At 51.2% G+C, this 24,380-nt stretch overlaps 1 protein-coding gene across 4 annotated transcripts in view; it reads left to right on the forward strand.

The window, feature by feature from the left end:
- Nucleotides 1-24,380, forward strand: part of Eip74ef (Ecdysone-induced protein E74) — a 150,978-nt gene that overhangs the window by 36,203 nt on the left and 90,395 nt on the right. For 3 of the 4 annotated variants that reach the window (XM_076305109.1, XM_076305111.1, XM_076305110.1), the window contains exons 2-4: nucleotides 175-468; nucleotides 693-963; nucleotides 1,044-1,145. In XM_076305109.1, coding sequence (XP_076161224.1) covers nucleotides 325-468; nucleotides 693-963; nucleotides 1,044-1,145 — 517 coding nt within the window. In that variant the 5' untranslated portion in view covers nucleotides 175-324. Of the gene's footprint in view, nucleotides 1-174; nucleotides 469-692; nucleotides 964-1,043; nucleotides 1,146-24,380 lie in introns of those variants that run through there. The other variant, XM_076305113.1, reaches the window with a different exon arrangement.

Genomic DNA, 24,380 nt, shown 5'->3' on the forward strand with positions numbered 1-24,380 from the left:
ACTGGTGGCCGTTCGCGGAATCAACGCGCGAGAAGGCGGCCGGCCGCGCGTGCGCGTGCGCGCCGCTGCGCCTACTCGCGGAACGGGAGAAAGTAATTTTTTCGAAGCGTTATCGCGGCTCCCCCGTTCGTTTCGGAAATTAATTCTACAGCGAACGAAATACGTTTGTTTCAGGGGAACTGGAGTAGCGCGTAGGATCGAAGAGAGAAACGTGTCTGCGAAGCGGAACAAGGAGGCGAAAAGTGGGGACGTTTCGGAGGTGGTTTTGGATGTTAGAAAGCGCGGGGGTGGCTAGAGAGGCCCCGCCGCAGGGTACGGGTCCCGATGCCGGTCCCCGTATCGCAAACCCTCACGCTAACCTCCACCCTCGTGCCCAAGGAGGAGTCAAACATGCCCTTCATAGACGACGAGCTACTTTGGTGCCCTGACAATGACGGCAAAATGGTCGACTTGACGCAGTGTCTTCAGGTTGGTACGCCGGCCTTTCTTCGAATCGTAGAATCGAGAAACGTTTCTCGAGGTAATTTTTTCAACGACCGACAACCGCGATCGATTCGATCCCCAACCAGTCCCGCTGGAATCGGACCACCTTGACCGAACGTTCGCTATTTTAAACGATAAGAAGAACCGAGAACGAAACGACGAAACGAAAAGAACGCCGGTCGTTAACTTTAGCATTCGTGTTCCATTAGGAGAGCAGCACAGGGCAGTCGGTAGAATTTTCCCCGATGGAATTGAGCGCTCTAGTCGGGACGCCGGCCGCGCCGAATATGCCGGCGGAAGAGGGCGAAGGAATGGCCGGTGTCACAGGGGAGGAACCCTTCGACACGCTGGACACGTTTCTTCGCGAACTGCAAGCCGACTTGGCCGAAGCCAGTCAGCCCACGTCGACCACAACTTCCGTAACCTCCTCCTGTAGACGGCAAAGGTACAATATCGCCGCCGCCAATCCTTTGTTAGCGGGTAAGTGCCGCCGCTCTTCGGAGCGTTTCGAATCACTGCGGAAAACTCGCGTCACGCGGACCTTTTTTTTTCTCTTGCAGAAAAATTAGCAGCCCCTTCGTCGCAAGCGTCGCCGACCTCCATCCCCTACGCAACGAGGGCGGAAATCAAGACGGAAAGTATTCAACCCGAAATGAGCAAAGGTAGGACACTCGAAACTCGTATTATTATCATTGTTCCGCAATCTCGGCGCTGCGTTTCGCGTCTCGTATCGGGACACGATAACGGCCACGTTCTACGTTATCCACGGTGTACGTCACCAGAGGCTTCCTTCCTTACCAGCGGCGATATTAACGTCCGTCCGTAGCGGTCTGTTTTATCTTGGAGCGCGTCCGCGTCGTCGTCCTCCTCCTCGTCGTGGTCGTCGGTACGGCAGACTCCCATCGCGGACTCGCTCGTACCCGAGGTCGATAAGAAGGGAACTCGCGCGTCGAGGGCTCCGCTCTTGCCCGAACTACTCTCGGTATTCGAGCAATGCCGATTCGCTACTCCGAAAGGGAAACCGGCCAAGGCCTCGCGAATCGCGACCAGACATCCGCGTTAGCAATAATTGCGCCTGCGTTCTTGTGCCGACGCGAAAAAAAAGCAGCGAGCGCCCGCGGCCGCGTGTGCGGTGTACGTGCACGGGCCACGCGCTCGTGTAAGCGGTGGCCCAATTCTTACAATTTACAGCCGTGTCGTAACAGCATACTACGCGCGTACGCGATTTCGCGATTGCTTCGGGTTCGCCTCGGAGATCGTAGTAACGTGCAACGACCGTCGCGAGGAAGAAAACGTATTTACACGACCTTACGGCTTACCAGACGCAAATATTATGCTAGATCGCGCGCGCTCGCCCTCCCCCCCTCCCCTCTCCGTCCGCCCGGCCGCGACTCTCGCTCGTTACTTCCATAACGCGATAGCTACCTGCCGAAGCGACCGATGCACGGTGTCCTCGCTCGCTTCGATACGCGAGTCGGCCACCCGTGCGTCTCGCGTGTGTCTTACGTACGTATCGTGCGTATCGAGACACCGCTTAAGTGGTAACGACCTTTTGTAGGCCGCGTGAGACGCTTAGCCTTTAACCCGAGCATTTAAAACGATCAAAGGGGCGGCTGGGTCTTTCCGTCTGTCAATGCTCAACGATAACAAAGAGAAATTGTAGGCTTCGCGAGGCGAAGGAAGGGACGAGAACGCCTTTAGGACGTCGATTCGCCGATAACGGTAAACGCGACCGTCGAGCGAAACATCCAACAACGAAAATGCGTATCGAGATTCGCGCATCGGAAAAGACTTTTTTTTTTTCTTTCTTTTTATCCGTCTCGCTATTTCCCTCTCTCCATGGCGCGCGCGTGCGTTATACGGCGTAGCGAGAATTCTCGGCGGGCGATTTTCGTTCGAATTTCAACGGTTCGCGGTAAACTCGACGACATCGTCTCCGACCGCAGCCCGCGCGGCGACGGCCAATTACGTGCCGTTAGAACGCGAATCGGAATGGGTGCTCGCCGTTGTTCTTTTCACATTTTTAGAAAGCGGTTGGAAAGTGAGAAACCGAACTTTCTAGCAAAACTATTATAAACACAGATTAGACCGCTCTTGCAGCGAAATATCGACCAAAATGTACGCGGTTCGATGGTTGAACGTTTAAATTGCCACCGATAACGATTGCCACGCTTCTCGAGACTCGTTTCCGTTGCTCCGCCGCGCGGAAGAGGACCAACCGACTCTACTCGCGCAACGACGAGACCAACAGATCGATCCTAGCCGTGAAAATACATCGCCAAGTTTCCTTAAACGTTTCGAAACGAATATTCTCGAATCTGGTCGTCGAGGCGCCGATCGCTCGCCTACCCGGTGAACTCCTTAGTCGCAGAAGAGAAAAGAACTCGCTGGTACTCTCGCGTGCACTTTTGCTCGGTCTGTCGGGCCCGACTGTCTCGTCTCTTCGACACGCATCACTTTCGCCGTGTGCATCCTGCGTAACCGGTGAAAAAAAGAAAAGAAATGAAAAGAAAGAGAGAGAGAGAGAGAGAGAGAGAGAAAGAAAAGAGTGTATTTTCGCGAACGGTACGTTATCGAGGAGAATTCCCAGGTTGCTCGCGCGAGACGAAATCCTCGCTGCAACCGAGGAGGGAAGGAAGAAACTGAAATCGAAAATTCAACGTTCGCGACGAATCTCGAGCGATAACGAAAGTCGCGGTTATTTTCTCTCGATAAGATTCGCGTGCGCGAGAGTCGGACACGCAGGGGTCGTACCGAGCGTTGTTGTTGTTAATGTTATCGAGAATGCGAATTCTACCGGCGAATCTACTCGTCAAAGTTAACGGAAAAATTCTTCGGGAAATATATATATATATAGATACAAATATACATATAAATATATATTCGCGATACGAGAAGGATAACCGCGCGACGAATCGAACCGAGAGAAGATACCGCGAAACGTATCGAACGCGGTATCGCAATACGAACCGAAAGGAACTTATTTGTTCGTTAAACGAGCAGAGACGCTTTCGTTGCGCGCAACGCGTACACTTTGTACGATTCACGGAGATAGAAACGAGGCAGTAGTACGCGCAAACGTAACGGTCGTCGCGAAAAACGTTTCGCGAGATCCGCGTTGTCGTTGCACGCGTTCGATACGATGCGACGAAACGATTCGTGAGTTTCGGTGCTCGATCGCCGTGGATCGATCAATCGTTGGTTCGCGTCGAAAAGAAATCGGCACGAAATTTGCAGGTTGGTTAAATCGTCGATCGAAACTCGAGGCAAAAAGCCGGTCGCGGTACCGAGGGGATTGGCTTTCGTTCGCGCGAAAACGTACGCTCGGGTAATGCGGTCGCGACAAGGGGACGGCGCGGTTTCTTTACCCCCTGTTGCATCCAGCTGCACGACTCCGGTGCACTTGTCGCTACCCTCGTTCCCTTGACCCTCTCCAAACACATAAATTCTCCTCTCCCTCTCTGTCTCCGTCTCTGTTCTCCCCTCCGTCTGTTTCCGTCTCTCGAGGCTCGGGTTAGGGCCCCACGGAAATAGATTCGAGACCCGGCGTCGACTCTCTTCCACTCTCTGCTCCCCTCTCGTGCCCCGCCGCGGCTGGTCGCTCCGCTCCGCTCCACGCGGTTCACGCTCCGGCCTCCTCGCTCGGGGAAAAACAGGTGCAGCGAATCGATATCCGCGCGCGTTGCGTGTATCGCCATCCGATGCGTCCTCCTTGACTTTGCCCAACGGAACGCCCCGTACACCTTCGGTTTCGAATTTATTTCCGTCCGGTTTCACCGCGTACGCGCGTACGCTCGGGACGTTTCGTCGGGACCGAGAACCGCGAACGCGCTCGAAAATCAACGAGAACCCCGCGCGGCGCTCGCGGAACGCGTGAAATCTATCGGCCGGTTGCGAACGAAACAACACCAACGACCGAGTGAGCGAGAGAGCGAACACGCACGCTCGAACGATCGAAGATTACGCCCGTATTTAGCCGCGGCCGATCTCTCGGTACGCCTCGACGAAAGGGATATTTCGCGCGCTCGTGAGTCACGTCCACGCTTTCCTAGTTACCGCGTCCAAGCTCCATTTAACCCTTTCGCCGCGAGGAGCCATCGCGGTGCCTTCACAATAGCCGCGAAAGTCGTTTCGCTGCGCGGTTGCTCGGTCGATACGATCCGGAACAACAAACAATAACAACAATCGACACTAACGTCGTCCTTACCGGTGCACGATAACTCGGTATCTTCTCTACTGTCCTTTGCCTATCGAAAATTACAATTTCTATCCCCCTTCGAGTAACCGAGGCGCTCAGCGAACGCTCTTCGAGAATTCTTCGGAGATCGTCCTCGGGGAACGTTTCTCGTGTTTCTTTCGAGCGCGTAAATGTTCGATACAGCTTCTCGGAAGAAGGTCGAGCGAAGAATACTTCCCTCTGAACGGAAGTTTCGATCGATCCTCGCGCGCGTTAACGTCTCGTTGGAAAAGAAGCGCGTTCGCGCGTCGAGGAAGAGTATTCGGTGTATCGGGTCGAGAGGTTCGCGCGTCGAATTACGCGGAATCGCGTGGTAACCAGTGGCCGGGGTTCGAGGGATCCTGGATCGTTGGGTAATCGGCTTCCTCGTATTGCCACAGCTCTAGGTAGCTCGTTCCGTCCTCGTTCCGCGCGGACCCGGCGCGAGTCTCCGTCTCGGTTTCTCTCGGTCGCTGGTTCTTTCCAGGCCGATAGCAGCGTTTGAAAGTGAAGTCAAGATGGCCACTTTAAAGACACCGAAGCGTACCGTAGCGTACGTGTGCACGCGTTCACGCACCCATACACCCACGACTAACGCCCCCCGTTTCGCACGTTCCGAGCGTGCACGCGCTCGCTCGCTCGTTCGTTCGCTCGCTCGTTCGTTTCGCCCGGTGATAGTGCAGCCACGTAACGAGAGTGTTGACATTTTCTGCAATCGGGTCAGGGCCCCCTGTCGAGCACTCCGGCATTACCTATAACCCCACCCGAGGCGATATTCGCGCGCGAATACGCGCTACCTTCGTACGCGCGCGACCGCGCGCGTCTGCACGCGACGCGGGAACGAATTTTTTTACGTCGTCGCGTTTCGCGGAAATCGGTTACGGACGAATGGTAAACGCTCGCAACTTCCTCCCGCGAGTAAACGGGGATCGAATACGGGCCCTTTGGCTAGCTTTCGAGGAGCTTTATACGTTTGCGGTGAGAGCAATGTCAGGAAAAGTTTATGGGAATAATAGAATTTTTCGAACGACGAAACTCGTCGAACGGTACCGTTCGATGTAATCAATTTCGATATGTTTTGTCCAACGACGAAACTTATAGAGCAACCTGATGGTAGACCAGTAAGTTTTATCGAACGACGAAATTGACTGAAAAACCTGGTATATTTATAGTCGATGGTTCTAGTGTGAAGGGACGATCGGGACAGACGGTCCTCGAAAGTAAATCCTCTTGCAAATGTACAACTTGCTGAATTTCGACACGAACCGGTACTGTTCAATGTATTACTGTTCAACAAGTTTCATCGAACGACGAAACTTATCGAACAACCTAGTACATTCATAGTTGATGGTTTTAGTGTCAACGAAGAGACGATAGGGAACAGACGATCCTCTAGCAAACGTACAACTTGCTGAATTTCGAGCCGAACCAATACTGTTCAATGTAGTACTGTTCAATAAGTTTCATCGAACAACCTAGTACATTCATAGTCGATAGTTCTAGCGTTAACGAAGGGACGATCGAGAACAGACGGTCCTCGAACGTAAATTTTCTCGCAAACGTACAATTTGCTGAATTTTAACTCGAGTCAGTACTGTTCAATGTAGTACTGTTCAATAAGTTTTATCGAACGACGAAATTTATGGAGCAACCTAGTACTATACTGTTGAATTAGTTTTCTGTTCACTAAGTTTCTTCTAGTGTTAACGAAGAGACGATCGAGTACAGATGATCCTCTTGCAAATGTACAACTTGCTGAATTTCGACACGAACCGGTACTGTTCAATGTATTACTGTTCAACAAGTTTCATCGAACGACGAAACTTATCGAACAACCTAGTACATTCATAGTTGATGGTTTTAGTGTCAACGAAGAGACGATCCGGAACAGACGATCCTCTAGGAAACGTACAACTTGCTGAATTTCGAGCCGAACCAATACTGTTCAATGTAGTACTGTTCAACAAGTTTCATCGAACGACAATATGTACCGAACAATCCACTACTGTTCGGTAAGTTTTATCGAACGACGAAACTTATCGAACAACCTAGTAACTTAAAACAACGCGTTCGCGAAGAAGGTAGAAATTTGCCGTAAAAGTAAGATAGAATTTCAGAATCCTCTCGGTAGTAACGGTGATCGAAGAGGGTACCGAGTGATAAGTGTAACGTTTCTCGATCGATCGTCAATGGCTCACGATACACGTACCGATGGTTTCTCTTCGAGAAACGTCTCACCTCGGCTCTCGACATCGACGTCGAGAAGAATTTTTCGAACGTATCGAGTTTGGAGCAGCTGTACCGAGATTAGCGACTCCGGCGAGCAAATAGTTCGAGCGGTGAGTCATCGTCGCGGATTTTCCTTGCGAAAGGATTAAATCGACGCGCAAATAACGCGGCGGTGGTAACGAAACGTGGAACGAGGAGACGCGTCGTACTTTCCGTCCCGTTAAACGTCTTTTTTCCACTCTCGCGTGCGTCTCTCTCGCGTCTCGAAATCGAGCGCGCGGATCGAGCACGGAACGCGAACGTTCCTTCCACTCGGAGTGAAAACCGAATTTGGTAGGAAGAAAAGAAGAAGAAAAAAAATACATTGTTTTCGAAAGCAGACGCGGAAGACGGTGGAGAAACTCGCGGACGATTCCCTTCCGATTTCTCCGGTTGTAAAAAACTTGAAACAATATTTGCCCGATGATTCCCTTCTTTCCCGCGCTTCTGGCTCGCCTGGTTTCCTCTCGACCCGATTCGCTAATTTCTTGGATTCATACGCGCCGCGCTCGAAAACTCGAGCTTCGAAGGCTTCCTGGATCCATCCGTAGCGGGAAACGAATTCCAGGAACCACCTGTTGGAAATCTAGCGGTCTACGCGCAAATACGCTTTCGTCACCGCGGAACAGGGAGGCCGCGAAACGAGGCCGATTCCTCGGTATTATCGGTGTCGGTTCGATAACTACGATACAATGTTTTCCGCTACTCCGAACCCGTAACGACAGCAAGGGACGGAATCGAGTTGGATGTTTACTCGCGAACGCGACTCGATTTCGACTCGATTTCGACTCGTGTCGTTCGAGTCTCGAATGCTAGCCGAAAACCGATCGCGTTAATCGAAACACTTACTCCTCCCTCCCAAATCGGTATCGAACCTTGAGACTGCTACACACAGGTTTGGAAAATTAAAAAATTCTCGAAATAGTTCGTTAGCGACCACGATCGATTTTGAACTTTCCCCTTTTATCCGCTGTATTCTCCGTTTTTTCGAGAACACGTCGAGCACGAGGTTGGTTTTTCTACGAGAGGATTTTAGTTTCGGAGCGTTTCTGGGAAATATAAATTTGCCCCCGAGAAACTCTTTTTCCCAGCGTAACCCCGATGCAATATTTCTATTCGAAAGCAACCTTTCCCTGCGCGGCTCGGACCCTACGTCATCCCGAGGCTCGCGTTATCCCATCACGCGTCGAAACACAATTTCCCGAACCTTGCCTCGCTCTCGTCACCCTAGTTTCCCCGGTTCCGAACACCGTTAAAAACTCTGCCAACTCCCGCTAACGAGACATCCAAACTCTACACGGTTACCGATTTCGTTCGCGCAGAGATGTTCAGACCACTACCGGGTTCTTCGATAACTTCTGTCGTTCCATAAAACTTATTCAACGGTGGTAACTTGTTCGATAAGTTTTATACTTGTATTGAACAGTACTATTCCCTGAGTTTCTTACTTTTATTGAACAGTACTGTTCGATAAGTTTCGTACTCGTATTGAGCAGTACTGTTCGATAAGTTTCATACTTATTGTACGAAAACAGTACTCGTGGTGTTGAACAATGTTGTTAAATAAGTATTATATTTATATTGAACAGTGCTGTTCGATAAGTTTTATATTTATATTGAACAGTACTGTTCGACAAGTTTCATACTTATATTGAACAGTACTGTTCAACAAGTTTCATACTTATATCGAACAGTACTATTCACTAAGTTTCACACTTATATTGAACAGTACTATTCACTAAGTTTCACACTTATATTGAACAGTACTATTCACTAAGTTTCACACTTATATTGAACAGTACTATTCACTAAGTTTCACACTTATATTGAACAGTACTATTCACTAAGTTTCACACTTATATTGAACAGTACTATTCACTAAGTTTCACACTTATATTGAACAGTACTATTCACTAAGTTTCACACTTATATTGAACAGTACTATTCACTAAGTTTCATACTTATATGGAACAGAACTATTCACTAAGTTTCACACTTATATAAAACAGTATTGTTCGATAAGTTTCACACTTATATAAAACAGTATTGTTCGATAAGTTTTATACTTATATTGAACAGTACTATTCGCTAAGTTTCACACTTATATTGAACAGAACTATTCACTAAGTTTCACACTTATATTGAACAGAACTGTTCACTAAGTTTCACACTTATATCGAACAGTACTGTTCGCTAAGTAACATACTTACATCGAACGGTACTGTTCAATAAGTTTTATCGACCGACGAAACTTACAGAGCAACCTACTACTATACTATTCGATATTTCGAACGGTAGTTTAATCGAGCGACGAAACATATCGAACGATCTGTTACATTCGAAAGTCGGTCCGGTTACCGTATCGGTAGCGCATCGGATGTTCGGTCCTTGAACTATCATCGAATTTCGACGCTTCGTTTCGCGACCTTTCGTACGTTCGCGGAACGATATCCATCTTGGATCATCCACCGGTACAAACACGCGCTCGGTCTCACCGGTGAGGTCGTTTCGGGATCGTGGACCTTGAGTCGCGACCCAAAAAAACGGATCGTCTATCGCTCGAGCCGGAGAGGCGTTCGATCGGTGGTACCGAGCGCGCTCGAAACCGATGCTCGACGAAGTGAGCGAAAAAGGAAAGAAAGAAAACAAAGAAAAAAAAGAAAAAAAGAAAAGAAAGTCGAACGCGGTAGGAAGCCGAGAAGTTCCAGCTAGGCCGATTTCGGGAATCACGAAGAAGCCGCGGGAGATTGTTTGCCGGAAAGAGGGGCCTCCCTCAAAGGGACTGGCGAGGAAGTCTGTAGCGTAAACAGACCGCGTGTGCGTCCTCGTACGAGAACCCGTAGACGCTGCACGGGGTCTAACGATGCACGTGTTCCCCGTTAATGCGCCTTAACTACCCTCGCGGGTGTACACGCGCGTCACCGCGTTTCCGTGTCTCACGTTTACCAACGTTTCTCTTTTTCGTCCCGTACGGCCCTTCTCGCGAGAGAGAGATTCCGGCGTAGACGTCGCGCACCTGTCCCCGACGCTTCCTATCAACGTGGAAACTTTAACGCCTCGCGAGCTATCGCGAGCTTGTCAACCGTTGGTAACCAGTGTTTCTCAACCGTTGCCGCGTACTATTTTTATCCTCGCGCTGTACCGTACGCGTTCGCGAAACGATCGCGCCTCAACGATCCGGCGAGTAAATGTCTCTTTTGTACCCGGAATCGCGATCGAAAATTGGAGAAAGATCGAAGAAAACGCGATGGAAAATTGGAGAAAGATCGAAGCATACGGGATCGAAGATTGAAGAAAGATCGAAGAAAATGCGATGGAAAATTGAAGAAAGATCGAAGAATACGCGATCGAAAATTGAAGGAAGATCGAAGAATACGCGATGGAAAATTGAAGAAAGATCGAAGAATACGCGATGGAAAATTGGAGAAAGATCGACGAAAACGCGAGAAAGTTCGTTCCGGATCGTCTCGAGGATAAAAGTGACCGTCGTTGATAAAATTTTCCAGCAAGCGGAGAACTCGACGACGGTTTTTACCGCGCTCCAGGAAGGCTTTGGTCTCGCCGCGGAAACCTCCAAGGTTCGTTCATTGTGTCGATACGATACTTCCTTCCCTTTTTATTTAACGATGAACCGCGTTCGGAGCCGACAATGCGAGTGGCGGCGCGCTCGGTATAATTAAGCGCGAAGGACACGCGGGTCGGTAACTTAATTCCCACGAGCAACGTACGCGGTGCTTCGTGACTTCTGCCGCGCGTTTTCACGGCGTTGCGTTTCCATGCAATTTCCCTGACAGTTTTCCCGGCGTTCCTCGCAATGGAAATTAGCCCTCGCACGCGAAGAAGCGGTCGAAGGGAACCCGCGCGCCGTTCGTGCTCGTTGCGTGCGCTTTTTTATTCGAATTCGACCCCTCCCCGCCCCTACGATCTCCATTTCTTACTCCTCGCGATCGTTTCGAAAACCCTTGAAAATCCCAGCAAAAAGTCCACCGATCGTTTCGCCGCGCTCGTCGAAACAACTCGAAAGAAATCTCGGCTCCGATGAACTCGTTTCGAGCAGACATTTCGGATTCGGTCCAGTGACGCGGGAATTTCCTGAATCGTTACGAGATCGTTTCCACGCCTAAGCGCGAAACATCCGGTCACCGTGGTTTTCGCGCGTCGGTCGTAACGCTCGCGACCGTTCTCCGCGTAAAATAATTCCGGTGGATACGTCGCTCGAATGGAAATTTCGACGAGCGTTGCTCGTTCGAGGAACGCGGGAATTTCACGGAACCCCTAGCGAAAGAATTGCTACCGTCGAGAACGAAATCGAAATCGAAATCGTTTGGCGGACTCGCGAGGATAATCCGTCGAGTACGCGAGCAGAATAGGCGCGAAAGTAGGCCGATCGAATTCACCAGCGACGGAAAATATATAAACAAAAAAGGAGGGAGGCGAGAGAGAGAGCGAGAGAGCGAGCGAGCACGAAGCGGTGTTCGAGAGACAACGCGCCGCGGAGGCTCGTGTGTAATCTTTTATCCTTGGACCTATCCCATATGCCGGCAGGTAAACAGTTTCGCAAGAGAATCACGGCTCGCGAGATCGGGAATTTCCTTATACTACGCGACGCGTCGGTCGTGTTGAGAATGCGTGTGCACGCGAGCGAGCGAGCGAGCGCGCGGACACGCTCTCCGTCGTCGCTCGAAATTGGGTTACGGTTACCCAGCAAAACGATCGATCGATCGTAACGGCTCGGTCTGGGCTGTCTGGCCGTCTTCTTACTTCTCCGCGTCGATCGCTATCCGACCGTGGGCAGGTGCCTTCGCGAATAGCTCAGCTTCCGGTGTCGTAATTCCGTTCACCTCCCCTCACCGCGGCTCGTTCCCGAGCCACCGATTAAACGCCCTTATTAATTCCCACCGGTAGCTGTTTACCGTGAATAATTGCCCGACGAAATTGAAACTTGCTCGCGTCTCGTCGCGCGGGGAGGAGACCGCTTCGTTGTGTAACGATCCTCGGTCAGTGGAAATTTTCAGGCTCGCCCGGTCCTTGGACGAACGCAACGTTTAATCGGTCGTTCGTTTCTTTTCTTTTTTTTTCACTTTCGTTCTCCATCTACCGACGCTCGCGACCCTTCGACGACACTCGCATCGACAACGAGTACGATGCACCGGGTGCGAGGATAAACGCAAGTAGAGACTTTCGAAATTCTACAGGTGAGAATCCTCGATCGAGTAACTCGCGGTGGAAATCTAGCGCGAAAACGTACCTCGCGACACCGTTCGGGAACCCTGTCGACCCTTCGGCTCTCCTCGGCAAGGATCGCCGTCACTCGGAGCCGGTCGCGCGGGAAACGCCCATGGGCGTTCCGTGGATCGTCTCGGTAAACGAGAGCCCCGACTTCCGCACACGACGCGCGCCGAGCTCGCACGATTTCGTTAACCCGTGTTCAACCAGCGCGTCGACACGGATCGAGACGAGTGCACGTTCGATCCTCGCGAATATCGAAACTAGGCGCCTCGAAAGACGATGCATCCGTGCCACGGAAGGAGTTACCCGCTCCGAAGAAGCCTCTTCTCCAATTTCTCAACGTTAACGCGAAAAACAAGATCCATCGGGCATCCGTTCGACCTGTTCGATATCCGGGAAGTCCCGGCATCGTTTAACCGAACGAGGCGAGTTTCCTCGTTTTCTTTCGCGTTTTTTTTTTCACGCGCCCCCGGCGCTGCGTTTACGATCCGGCGAGTAACTCCTAGCTCCTTAGGGTCCAGAGACGTTCCAAGTTCCTTCTGGTTCGGAGTTCACGCGGATCGGTTCGAGGGAAGGTGGATTGCGTCGCGATCGATTTCGTCGGATACGGATGGAAGATCGAACGACGGAGGCGATCTCTCGATCGAATCGAGCGTGTCGAACGTAAATGTCAAAGCGATTGCGTCCGCCGCGGCGAGAACGAACGCGCGTGTAGTGTCTCCGCAAGGAAACAGGCCACCCAATTATTTACCAGCGACGATACGTTAGAATGTCCCGTAGGTGGTCGTGGTTAAACTCGAGCTCCTTGTTTTCGATTCGTTGGGAAAATTTTCGAGCGCGATACGGTCGTTTCCTCGTTGTTTCTTTTACTTTTTTTTCTTTTTCACGATTCGTTGTATTTCCAATCCAATTGGCGATCTTACGTCGTGTAAATTGCGCGCGGTCGTTCGAAGGAAATTCGGGAACTGGTATTCGACGAGTTGAGTCGATTCGAGAGTAAATCGTTGTCCCGCGAGCTCGTACGGTGTAGGACGACCGTAGGCCCTCGAGGACCGCTTACGGAAGAGCTCGGGCCAGAATCGCGTCATCGCTTCGCGACTCGGGGTGAGTAACGGCGAACGAAAGGTTGATCGTGCAACAGTTTCGAGAGTAAATATAGACCCGATAGCCTTAAACGAACCTCCGTTCGGAAACGATCGCCTTTATCGTCGCGAGACCAACGGGAGATCCTCGCGAGGTGGTATTCTGGAAACTAGTCGACGATCGCGGGGTTTCCCGTGACGATATCGAGTATTCGGAGCTCTGGAGGAAATCTACGCGCAAAAGTAATCCTATCTATCGTCGAACGTCGCGAAGAGATCGTCGTTGAAAGTATCCGATAAAAGTCGTCGATAATCACGGGGGATTCCCCTCGATTCGAAAAATCCACCTTCGCTCGGAAACAATGGAATTTATCGCCTCGAGGAAACACCGAGATCACGCTCGAAGGGTATTCGAGAAGATTTCTCGATCTTTGAGGGTGTTCGATTCGAAACCATCGTCTCGGACCGTCGAGAACGATCGATCGGCGATCGAATGGTCGGTTCGCGGTAACGGTTGTAAAAACGCGGGATTCTGGAATCGACGTCGATAGGTGGCTCGCGAGGGCATCGTTCCCATCGCTAAGTATCGCGGCAGAGAGGAAAGGGAGAGGGAGGGGAGGAAGGGATACGTGTATGGCAACGCAACAGTTTAGAGTGAAGTGTTACGTCAGTGAAAGTGTTATGCCAATGTGGGCCGAGGCTAACCTGTGAGCCCTGTCTCCGCGTGTAAATACACGCGCGTACGGGCGCGCGGACGCGCACACGCGCTCGCGCGAGCTCGAGCAAGCACGCACACGCACGCACACGGAGATGAGAAGCGCGAACGGCGACGAACACGGTGTTCTGCGCGTTCACGGTGCCGGAGACGAAATTCCATGTCGCTTAATGTTAACAGCCGCGACCGCTTGCCCCTGCCCCTGTCCCTGCTCGTTCCCTCCTCCTCCTCCTCCTCCTCCTCCCTTTCCCGAACGATCGAGAATAAATCGAGACGGCGAGACGCGGGTACTTGCGCGTGCAACAGGAAGTCGAGCGAGCGAGCTCGACTCGCGGAAACCGTCGGTGCCGAACAACCACGTTCGACGACCACCTCGCTTTTATTCGCGACCGATCGCTCTATCTCTCTCTCTCTCTCTCGCTCTCTCTAGCTCTCTCGCTCTATCTCTAGCTCTCTCGCTCTCTCTCTCGCTCTCTCGCTCTCTCTCTACCTCTCTCTAGCTCTCTCGTTCTCTCTCTAGCTCTCTCGCCCTCTCTCTCTAGCTCTCTCTAGCTCTCTCGTTCTCTCTCGTTCTCTCTCTAGCTCTCTGTAGCTCTCTCGCCCTCTCTCTCGCTCTCTCGCTCTCTTGTTCTCTCTCTAGCTCTCTCGGTCTCTCTCTCTAGCTCTCTCGATCGCTCTCTCGATCGCTCTCTTTCTCTCTCTCTCTCGCTCTCTCGATCGCTCTCTTTCTCTTTCTCTCTCGCTCTCTCGATCGCTCTCTTTCTCTCTCTCTCACTCTCTCGATCGCTCTCTTTCTCTCTCGCTCTCTCGATCGCTCTCTTTCTCTCTCTCTCACTCTCTCGATCGCTCTCTTTCTCTCTCTCTCTCTCTCTCTCTCTCTCTCTCTTTCTCTCTCTCTCGCTCTCTCGCTCGTCCGCGTACCAGATACCGCGAACCAACGATCGGTAGTTTAATCGTTAGGCAGCCGCGGATGACATCCTCCTCGGAGAATGCGCCGCTAAGGATACGATACGTAATCGGTCTCCCTACGTGGGACGCGTCCGATCGCCGCGACGCTAACGATCCAACGATCCGCTCGTTTCTTCCGACAAGGGAACCGATACGCTCGGTACGCTCTCTCGACGAAACCTATTCGACCCGTTTCGCGTTCACCCGTTTGTTTACCTCGCGCTACGGACTCGAAACGCGAAAAACGACCACGTTTAATCGCAAACTCACTTTTGCCGACGTCGAACGATCACAGCCGACCGTATCGTAAGGAGAGTTCCGTGCATACCGATCCCGGCTACTCGCGTTTGCGCGCCTCTAACCCCATTGATCCGGAGATCACGAATCGCGAAAGTATCTGCTCTTTGCTTTACACCGGTACGAAGAGGACTAGACTCCATCGGACCTCTCGACGATTCATTCTCCGCTCATTTTTGCCGCTAGAGTTTAACACAGTTCCATGCGACTTGACTCTCGACGACCGAAAGCGATCGATCGTGTAGAATTCCGTCGTTTTGTTGAACAAGGACCGAAAACGATCGATCGTGCACAATTCCCTCGTTTCGGAGGACGAGGACCGAAAACGATCGAAATCGCGCGACGTTCCGTCATTTCGGAGGACAAAGACCGAAATCTATTGAACAATTCCGTCGTTTCGAAGAACAAGGACTGGGAACGATCGAACGATTCCGACGTTTCGGAAGACAAGGCCCGAAAACGCTCGAAATGGCCCACATGATTCCATCGAGAACGCTAGCTCGCGGTTGTTGAAAATCGTACGAACTACGCGTTCCTTCGTCGTGTAATTTCCGCGTGGCGATAAACGCCGGTAAATCGAAAAACCTCGAATCCACGGCGACCTCTTAGGAAAATCCCACGACGACGTTCCGTTGGACCCTTTCGAGGTCTTTCTCCGCGAGTGTCCACGTATTGGGAATCCGTCCGTTCGAATCGGTTTCGTCGAAGGGAATTCCTCGCGGCACGATCGTAACGCGTACCCGGGCGAACGGATTCTTTTATCAGCGCGGAATTGCGAGCCCCGTCCGACGTTGATTTATAGACGGGACATTACGCAAGCTCGACGTTATCGGCGCGGCCGCGGAGAGGAAGGAGCGTAACCTTTTTCTCCGCGCGTTCGTAAATTAATGGCCGTCCGTCGTCCGGCTATCGCCACCGTCGCGCAACGGGCCAATAAAGAATTCGGAAGCTTCGGCTTTATTCGGCCCACGGCCCGATTAGAAACCGTCCTCCTCCCGGAACGAGTCCGATCGCGCCTTTTCCGGGAACGAGCGTTCGGCAAACGGGCCCCTCGGGGGACCTCGAGACCGACAACGAGCTCGACGGACCCCCCACACCCCACACCCCTCCCCACCGCTTCCGGGAAAGTTTGCCCGTGGGTGTGACGCACCGATCGCACCGTGGATTCGTGCGTTCGCGACGCGCATGAATTACGACCATCGAAAGCTCGCCTTCCGGAATTACAAACCGGACCGACGCGAGCGCGTTCCGATCGGAGGTCTTCGCGTTGCTCGCGTTTCGAAACGCGGACGTTCGTGCCTCGAGACTTTTACGCCTTGCTCCGTCGACAAATATTTTTAATAAAAGACAATTCGAACGAGGGTCGTCCAACAGGATCTTTTCGATTAAGAAAATATTCGACTTTCACACTTTGTCGTACCGTAGCGAAAGAAGGCTTGGATAGAGACACGAGTATTCGGTTCGAAGACTTGGATTCTCCGGTTTACTCGCGCCTGGTACACGAAGTTTTATTCCGTTGTTACTCTAGGTTATAATAGGGATTAGTGCAAAGTTCGACCGATGTCGTCCAGGTACTGTCGTCCCTGGAATATGAGTTGTTTTCGATCGATCTGAAGGGCAAAGATCGGTGGATGTTGTCCAGTGTTGGATAACCTTCGAACGAGTCGCGCGATGCTCTACACCGTAGAAACTCGGATTTCGATATTTTCGGACTCTTTTCAGGCAATTACCGATAACGATCGCGGACAAAATACAACTAAAACCTCCCGAATCACTCGTTAGAAATAATTCGTTGACTTTCGAACAATGTGAAAAATTCAAAATACACCCGTGCCCCAATTCCTCAACTTCGAGGTGTTGACAATTTTCTCACGATGGAAAATATTCTCCAAATAAAGTCCCGTAATGGGTAACGTCCTCTTTGCGGACGAAATACAAGTAGAACCTCCCGAGCCACTCGTAAGAAATAATTCCTCGACTTTCGAAAAACGTGAAAAATTCAAAATACACCCGTGCCCCAATTCCTCAACTTCGTGGCGTTGACAATTTTCTCACGATGGAAAATATTCTCCAGATAAATTCCCGCGATTGGAACCTCGAAACACTTCTAAACTCCGATTCGTCGCTCATTTACAAGAAAAATTTTCCCCCCGAGGAAAAGATGATTCCTTCGACGATTCGATCGACAGCTTAGCTCCGCGCCGAATCGTGTACGACGCGTTCGTCGAAAGCGGTTAATCGAGGAAAGTGATGATGTCGTGGACGTCCAGGTCTCGCGGAGGATTCGAATCCGCTGGAGTGGAGCCAGGATGGCAGGAGGCGCGGTCCCTAATTAAATGCGCAGCCTCGTTTCGATGCGTATCGCGCGAAGAAAATGAAAACCCGGTCGTACGAGGGAACCGGAGATAGCAGGAAGCCGAGGAGCAAACGGAAGTCTGGTTCGTGTCGCGATCGCGCGTTAACGCGTACCCGCGCGGACCCTCGCCGCGGATCCGTGTCGGTGAAGAAGGACCTCTGCCCTCGTCGTGGGACTGGGCTCGCGCCCTTGAAGGGCCGCTACGACCTAACGAGGGCTGCGTGCCGCGCTCCCGGCCGATCTAGATTCCGAGCACCTTGAAATTCCACGCGCTCTCGACGCCGGTGGTTGATACCGACCGATAAAAGAAATCGTGCTCTTCCGTTATTTCCTCCCCCCTCGCTTTTGTTTTCTACTCCCCCGGGATCCACCTACTCGTACCTCGTTCCTTTTCTTCTCCGCCCGGTGGTTTTCCCGGCGGATAGGAATTACCGCGTTGCATATTCAACAGGCGGCCGGAATTCCATCGGCGGATGGGTTTTTAAACGGCCGAGGAACGTGGACGAGCGAAAGAGTTATTCGTTTGGAACGCGAGCCCCGATTTACGAGCTCGTACGAGACGTGGCGTGTGCTGGCGCTCGCTTTCTCGCGGTACGACGACGCGTTCGATACAGAGCGGAATCGCGACACCTTATCCGAGGGGATATTTTCTATCTCGATCGAGGGGAAATCGTTTACTCGAGAGAGCTCTTCGACGCGGACGAGTACGAAGAGATGCTTCGAAATTTAGTTGGGCCACGGTCCGAGCGTAGTTTCAATTTTTCACGTTTTTCGAAAGTCGGTGAATTGTTTCGTACAAGCGACTCGAGAGGTTCTAGTTGTATTTTGTTCGCAAAGAGGACGTTACCAATCGTGGGAACATTATTTTGAGAATATTTTCCATTGTGAGAAAATCGTCGATGCTTGGAAGTTGAGTTGGGGCACGGTCCGAGCGTAGTTTGAATTTTTCACGTTTTTCGAAAGTCGGTGAATTGTTTCGTACAAGTGACTCGAGAGGTTCCAGTTATACTTTGTCCGCAAAGAGGACGTTATCAATTGCTGGATTTTATTTGGAGAATATTTTCCATCGTGAGACAATTACCAATGCCTCCAAGTTGAGAAATTAGGGCACGGGTGAATTTTGAATTTTTTACATTTTTCGAAAGCCAGTGAATTACTTTGTACGAGCAACTCTGGAAGTTCCAGTTGTATTTTGTTCGCAAAGAGGACGTTATCAATTGCTGGATTTTATTTGGAGAATATTTTCCATCGTGAGACAATTACCAATGCCTCCAAGTTGAGAAATTAGGGCACGGGTGAATTTTGAATTTTTTACATTTTTCGAAAGCCAGTGAATTACTTTGTACGAGCAACTCTGGAGGTTCCAGTTGTACTTTGTCCGCAAGGAAGACTTTACCAATCGCTGGACCTTATCTGAAGAATATTTTCCATTGTGAGAAAATTATCAACACCTCGAAGTTAAGTAATTGGGGCACGGGTGTCTTTTAAATTCTTCACATTTTCGAAAATCGACGAATTACTCCATACGAGCGACTCGAGCAATTCCAACGAGTTTCTATCAACGAACAGAAATACAATCATCACCCAAGTTTGTAAAATAGACGAATACCCTAAAAATACGTTAATTGAATATCTATTCAAGCAAATAATCGGTGTAGTTGCACTTGGTCCGCAGAGACGAAGTGCAACGAATCGCCAAAGCCGTAGCTGTACCGGAAATCGGTCGTTACCGTCTCGATCCGTGGTTCTCGTCGCGTCTTCGACCGCTCGTAGCCATCTGCGCGCCTCGGAACGCCTCGGGGGTAAACGGAGCCCCGAAAAAACTTATCGAGAGGATCGTTCTCCGGGGTGGGAAGGAGAGAAAAAAAAGAGAAGAAAAAACTAACAGAGCAGTGTCGCGACGCGGGAATAACCAACGAACGCTCTTCGCGCGTCGTTAGGATCGCGCTCGAAAGCTCGTTGCGCGAACGATGTTGTCGTTCCCCCTGAATCCGTTTTCGAGTAACAGAAGCCGAGGGGACCGAGGAACTACCGATTTTCTCGCGCGTTTTCTCTTTCGTCGAACGAAGAGACTCTTTTTAGGAGAACATGGAGAAACGTCGTAGAACCTGGGCGATCGAACAGCTCGAAAATCACAAATTCGAAATTCGTGGAAATTAATTACCTTAGACACGAGTTAAGGGGACTCGTAACTTGGGAACATCGTAACATTTTCATCCTTAAAATTCACCCGCGCCGTCGATTTCTTTCGGTGAGAAACAGGACGTTTCGTACGAAAGAGAAAAAAGTGGAAATTAAATTTGTAATTATCAACGCGTGGTATTTCACCGCGAGAAAATGGTCGTTCGACGTTTGAAATACTAAAGACGGTAAGATGGCCACCTTCGAGCGGGAGGACATCCAACGCGGAGCAAAGCGGACAGGAGCTCTCGTCCTCTTCCGCGATCGATCCGGTACCGTCGACGTAGTACAACAGAGAAATTATTTCTGACTGCCACGTGGGCCGCTCCGGCTACCGATGCAAATTGGGTCATCAGACGTCGCTCGAACTCGGATAATTGTCCGTAGAATTGGAAAAGTCGTCGCCGCCGCGTCTTCGTCCGCTTTATTCCGGGATCGCGGGTAATTTTTCGGTTTCTCTACGGCCGACGATTTCGAGTCGCAATTAAGGGTACGGGATAAGATATTTATCGCGTCGACGACCGGTCTGCAAATAAAACGGGATCGATGACGTTGGCTCCGTTTTCAACGGACAAACCGCGTCTCTGAACAGGAATTTCCTTCCACTCGGAATCGTCTCTCGTCGAAACGTTCGATCGCAAATTGTCCCGCGATCGACCGTCGTGGGGACGTTTATTTACGAAAATAAAAAAAAAAAAGAAACATTCGAACGTTTCGACGCGCCGTATCGTCCCAACCTCGTTTCGTAGATTACGATACCCTCTCCGAAGGTTAACACCCTCGAGTAACGCGCGTACTCGTAAACGTCCACGGTTCGCGTGCGCACCGTTTTCGCGGTACTCGCGAGCGATTCACGGTTCCGGGACGCTTCGATGGAAACGTATCTCGTCGCGTTGCACGAATCGTGGGTACCGGGCGTCGCGGCGTCGCAGGTCCGATCGAACGGCGACGAGAAACGTCGGGGAGAAGGAGAATCGGTTTCGAGGACATCGCGAAAACGGCGACACGCGCTTCGCCGTGTTTGGCGAGTCCGAGAGAGTCGTCGGGAGCCTCATGAAAAGTGCAACAGCAGCTTCCCTTGCCCGTTTACGGTACGAGCGAGGCGCGACGCGGCATAACGAACTGGTTCGGTACTGTTCACGAAAAATCACGAGCAACGATCGGAGAACCGCGATCGTACGGAGAGAATCGCGGCCCGCGGTCGAGCGGAAGCAGCGAAAAGGAAAGCAAAATCGAACGCGTGGAACGAACGAGGCGCTTCCGCTCCGCGGGGATATCGGTTCGTGGAAAAGTCGTCGAGATACGATTCGACGTGTAGGAAGAAGTTTGTAAATTGGGTCGCGGCGTCACTGATTACACAGTTCGCTGTCGTCGGTGCCTGCCGTTCGTTTCGCCGTCTCGCTCGTTCGCGAGCGTCACCGCCTCGTTCCTACTACTCGCGTCGAACCGATTCGCGATACCTTCGGCTCGCTCGCTCGCTAGCTGGTTCAAGCGAGCTCGCCTAGACCCAGATGCAGGGCCGTGACCAATCGTCTCGTCGATTCTCGACCCACGATTTCGGACGCGGTTGTTCGCGGATCGATCGAAAAAGTTCAGGTTCGATTTGAATTTTTCCCGCGGTTACTCGCAGATTCGAGTAGGTAGCGGACGTTTGGACATTTCGGTCGACGATCGAAACGCGGTCGTTGGAAATAGCCCGGTGGAAACGTTACCGGAAATATTAACGGATTAAAGGTATATTGAAAAAAAAATCGATAGGTAATGGGAAAAGGTGAAGAATTCGAGCGATCCTTTTACTCGAGCGGAAGATTCTAAATGGAATACCATAGAATATTCGTGTTTGATTCGTTTCGTAGGATTCGTTCGATCTCGGGGATGATAAATCCGAGATTGAAAACTTTCTCTAAGAGATAACCATTTTCCCGAAAGAATGATATTTAAAAACCCGGTGCACCGATCTTGGCGCGAAAGTAAGATGTAGATATTTTCGCGAACTGGAAAGAAATCGAAAATCGGTGAGTACGGCCCTGGCTAGACGCGGCTAGAGAGTGAAACGGTAGTAAGCATTGGCTCGAGCTAGGAGAGCCGGTCGGTCCCTCTGTTCCTCTCCCCCTCTCTGTTCCTCTCGACGCGTGTCTCTCTTTCTCTCCGTCTCTGTCTCTGTCTCTCTTTCTCTCTCTCTCTGTGAGTCTATTAGCATCGGGCATGAGCGTGCTCGCGCGCGTCTAGCGAGGCCTTGACACAGTGCGTGTCAGGCATTGCATGCCGATAGGCGGAAAGCGCAATCTATTTATCGAGGTTTATCGGCGATTTCGCGTACGAGAGCTTGCACGCGGTTTGCACCGCGGCGCTCGTACACCGTCGCGTCGACGTCTATTAATATCGTCTCTACGAACGCTGGAACGCCGGCTATCCGGACGTTGTTGGTCCCTCGCGGTCACCCGGACGCGTAACCGGAAGTTCTTTCGCTGGACTGTATGGAAACAGATATCCAAAGCTCGATTATCCGAACGTTGACTCCGCGACACTAGAGCGTCGCGCGTCGCTCGTCGCGCGTGCTCGCTGGAAGAATTATAGCGAGGTAGACGAACCGCTCGCGAGTCACGCGCGAAACGACACCTATAAGGAATCGATCCGCTCCTTGTCAACTAGATCCTTGCGGAAGAATATTTTCAACCCTCGTAAACTACCACCGAAAGATAGAAATCTTCTCTTGGAAGTTTGAGCGGAGATGGAACATCGGATAGAATTTTCATCAAGTGGAAGATCATTGAAATCCAATTTTGGTCCCCGGTTTCGCTCGGTCCCGCGCAAAATTGAACTTTACGCTCTAAACGAGTACACGGCCCCGTTCGGACTTATTTCCACTCGGAGAGTCGCTCGACGATAACCTCGAGCGGGCAAAATATTTGGCGCTCGCTTCAAAGTCCTATAAGCGTACACGGAGTCGTCCTCGAGATCCCCCCGAGCGCGCTACCGCGTTCGCCTCCTAACGTTTCCACGACCTCGCGATCGTTTCTTCCAGCGAGCGTAACTTCTTCGTTTCTTGCGCCACCGGCCGTGGAAATAGCTTCGCGCGAGCAATAGGCCAGGTGTAGTATTACCGATTTACCGGACCGAGGTACAGGTCCCTACGGATAATCGACTTCTCGTACGCGTTTCAGAGCGGATCGTACGAACGAACGCGAGGACTCTCGTTCTCGTTTTCCATCGCGGGATCGTTTCTAACCCAGGAAATCCGATAACGATCGCGACGCTTCGATTTTTACCAGGGCCGGGTGAAACATCGACCAAGCTCGTGGCTCGCCTTTGCTTCTTGCGTCACTCGGTCTTCTTCCGTTCTCGACGACTGGCTGTATCGACGATTCGATGATGGAATTTTCGAGACGGTCGATCGTACGGAGCGATCGCGTTTCTATCGAAGGTCTAAGGTTCTCTAGGAGATTCGTAGATTCGCGCGGTGGTCGCAAAAGTCCTATGTCGGATAAATCGGCGAACGCGAGATGTTAACGAGTCACGGCGAACGTTTCCGGTGGAATGAGTGCAACAACGATCTTAAGGGTACAGATGTCGATGTCAGTTTTAAGAACTGTCTCCGTATTGGTATAGAAGGGTCGTCCACAACGTGGTCAACGGTTGAGCCGTTTTCCTTTTGGTTTTTCTTTTCAGTCGAGTTCCAAGTCCAGAGTCAAAAAGACCACGCGATACTGTCATTCGCATCGAGACGTACCACAGTATACGCATTTCTTCGAACTTTATATTCTTATGTATACAATAACTATACTACTAGATACGCAAGATACCTGCATATTAGAATAAACTAGATACTATATTACAATCTGAACAGTTTCAATTGTCGAAAGAGCATCGAGAAGCGGGAAATTCCAGCGAGCGTATTTCGTTGCTCGTGGCGCTGAAATTGTTTCGGGTGAACCGATGAACGAATTCGTTCGTTACTTCGATCGGTATTTCCCGTTGTTCGCGATCGTCGATTCGCAACGGATCGCTGGTCGAGTTCGGTGCTCTTGCGAAAGAGATGGAAACGTTTCGCGCGAAGGTCGTCCGAGTTTATTAATCCGCGCGGCGTGGAAACCGCGCTCGCGAGAATTATCGCGTTATTACCCCCCTTTACGACGGTCCTTCACCGTCGCGGTTTTTTGCACGGTTGTTGCATCGAAACCGTGTTTCCAGAGTACCGTGCTAGAAGAGGGTCGAGCGTGCACAGTTCGAAACGTACACCGGCGAACGGAACTTGCACGGCAACCTAATAATACACCCATGGGGCAAAAACGCGACGCCGATCGAGGAAGAAAGACCGAGCGTTGATAATCCACCGCGGAGACGATACTCTGAATTTTCGCGAGCGAGTACAGCGAGCGGAATTTCGCGGAGTAATTTCGTTCCACGTGCTTCGGAGCTACCACCCCGTGGCGAACAAAGAAACGAAACGCGAGCGTGGTTTTTTCGTCGTCGAGCGACGAGATCCGCGCGATCGATCGATGGTTCTTTCTCCAACGTTCTACCTGTTCTTCGGGCACGGGCAAGAAACGTGGTCGTCCGCTTCCAAACGATCGCCGTAACGAGCCCGAAAAAGTTAATCTCGCC

The sequence above is a fragment of the Ptiloglossa arizonensis genome, chromosome 2 (genome assembly GCF_051014685.1).
Source record: "Ptiloglossa arizonensis isolate GNS036 chromosome 2, iyPtiAriz1_principal, whole genome shotgun sequence".
Lineage (NCBI taxonomy): Eukaryota > Metazoa > Arthropoda > Insecta > Hymenoptera > Colletidae > Ptiloglossa > Ptiloglossa arizonensis.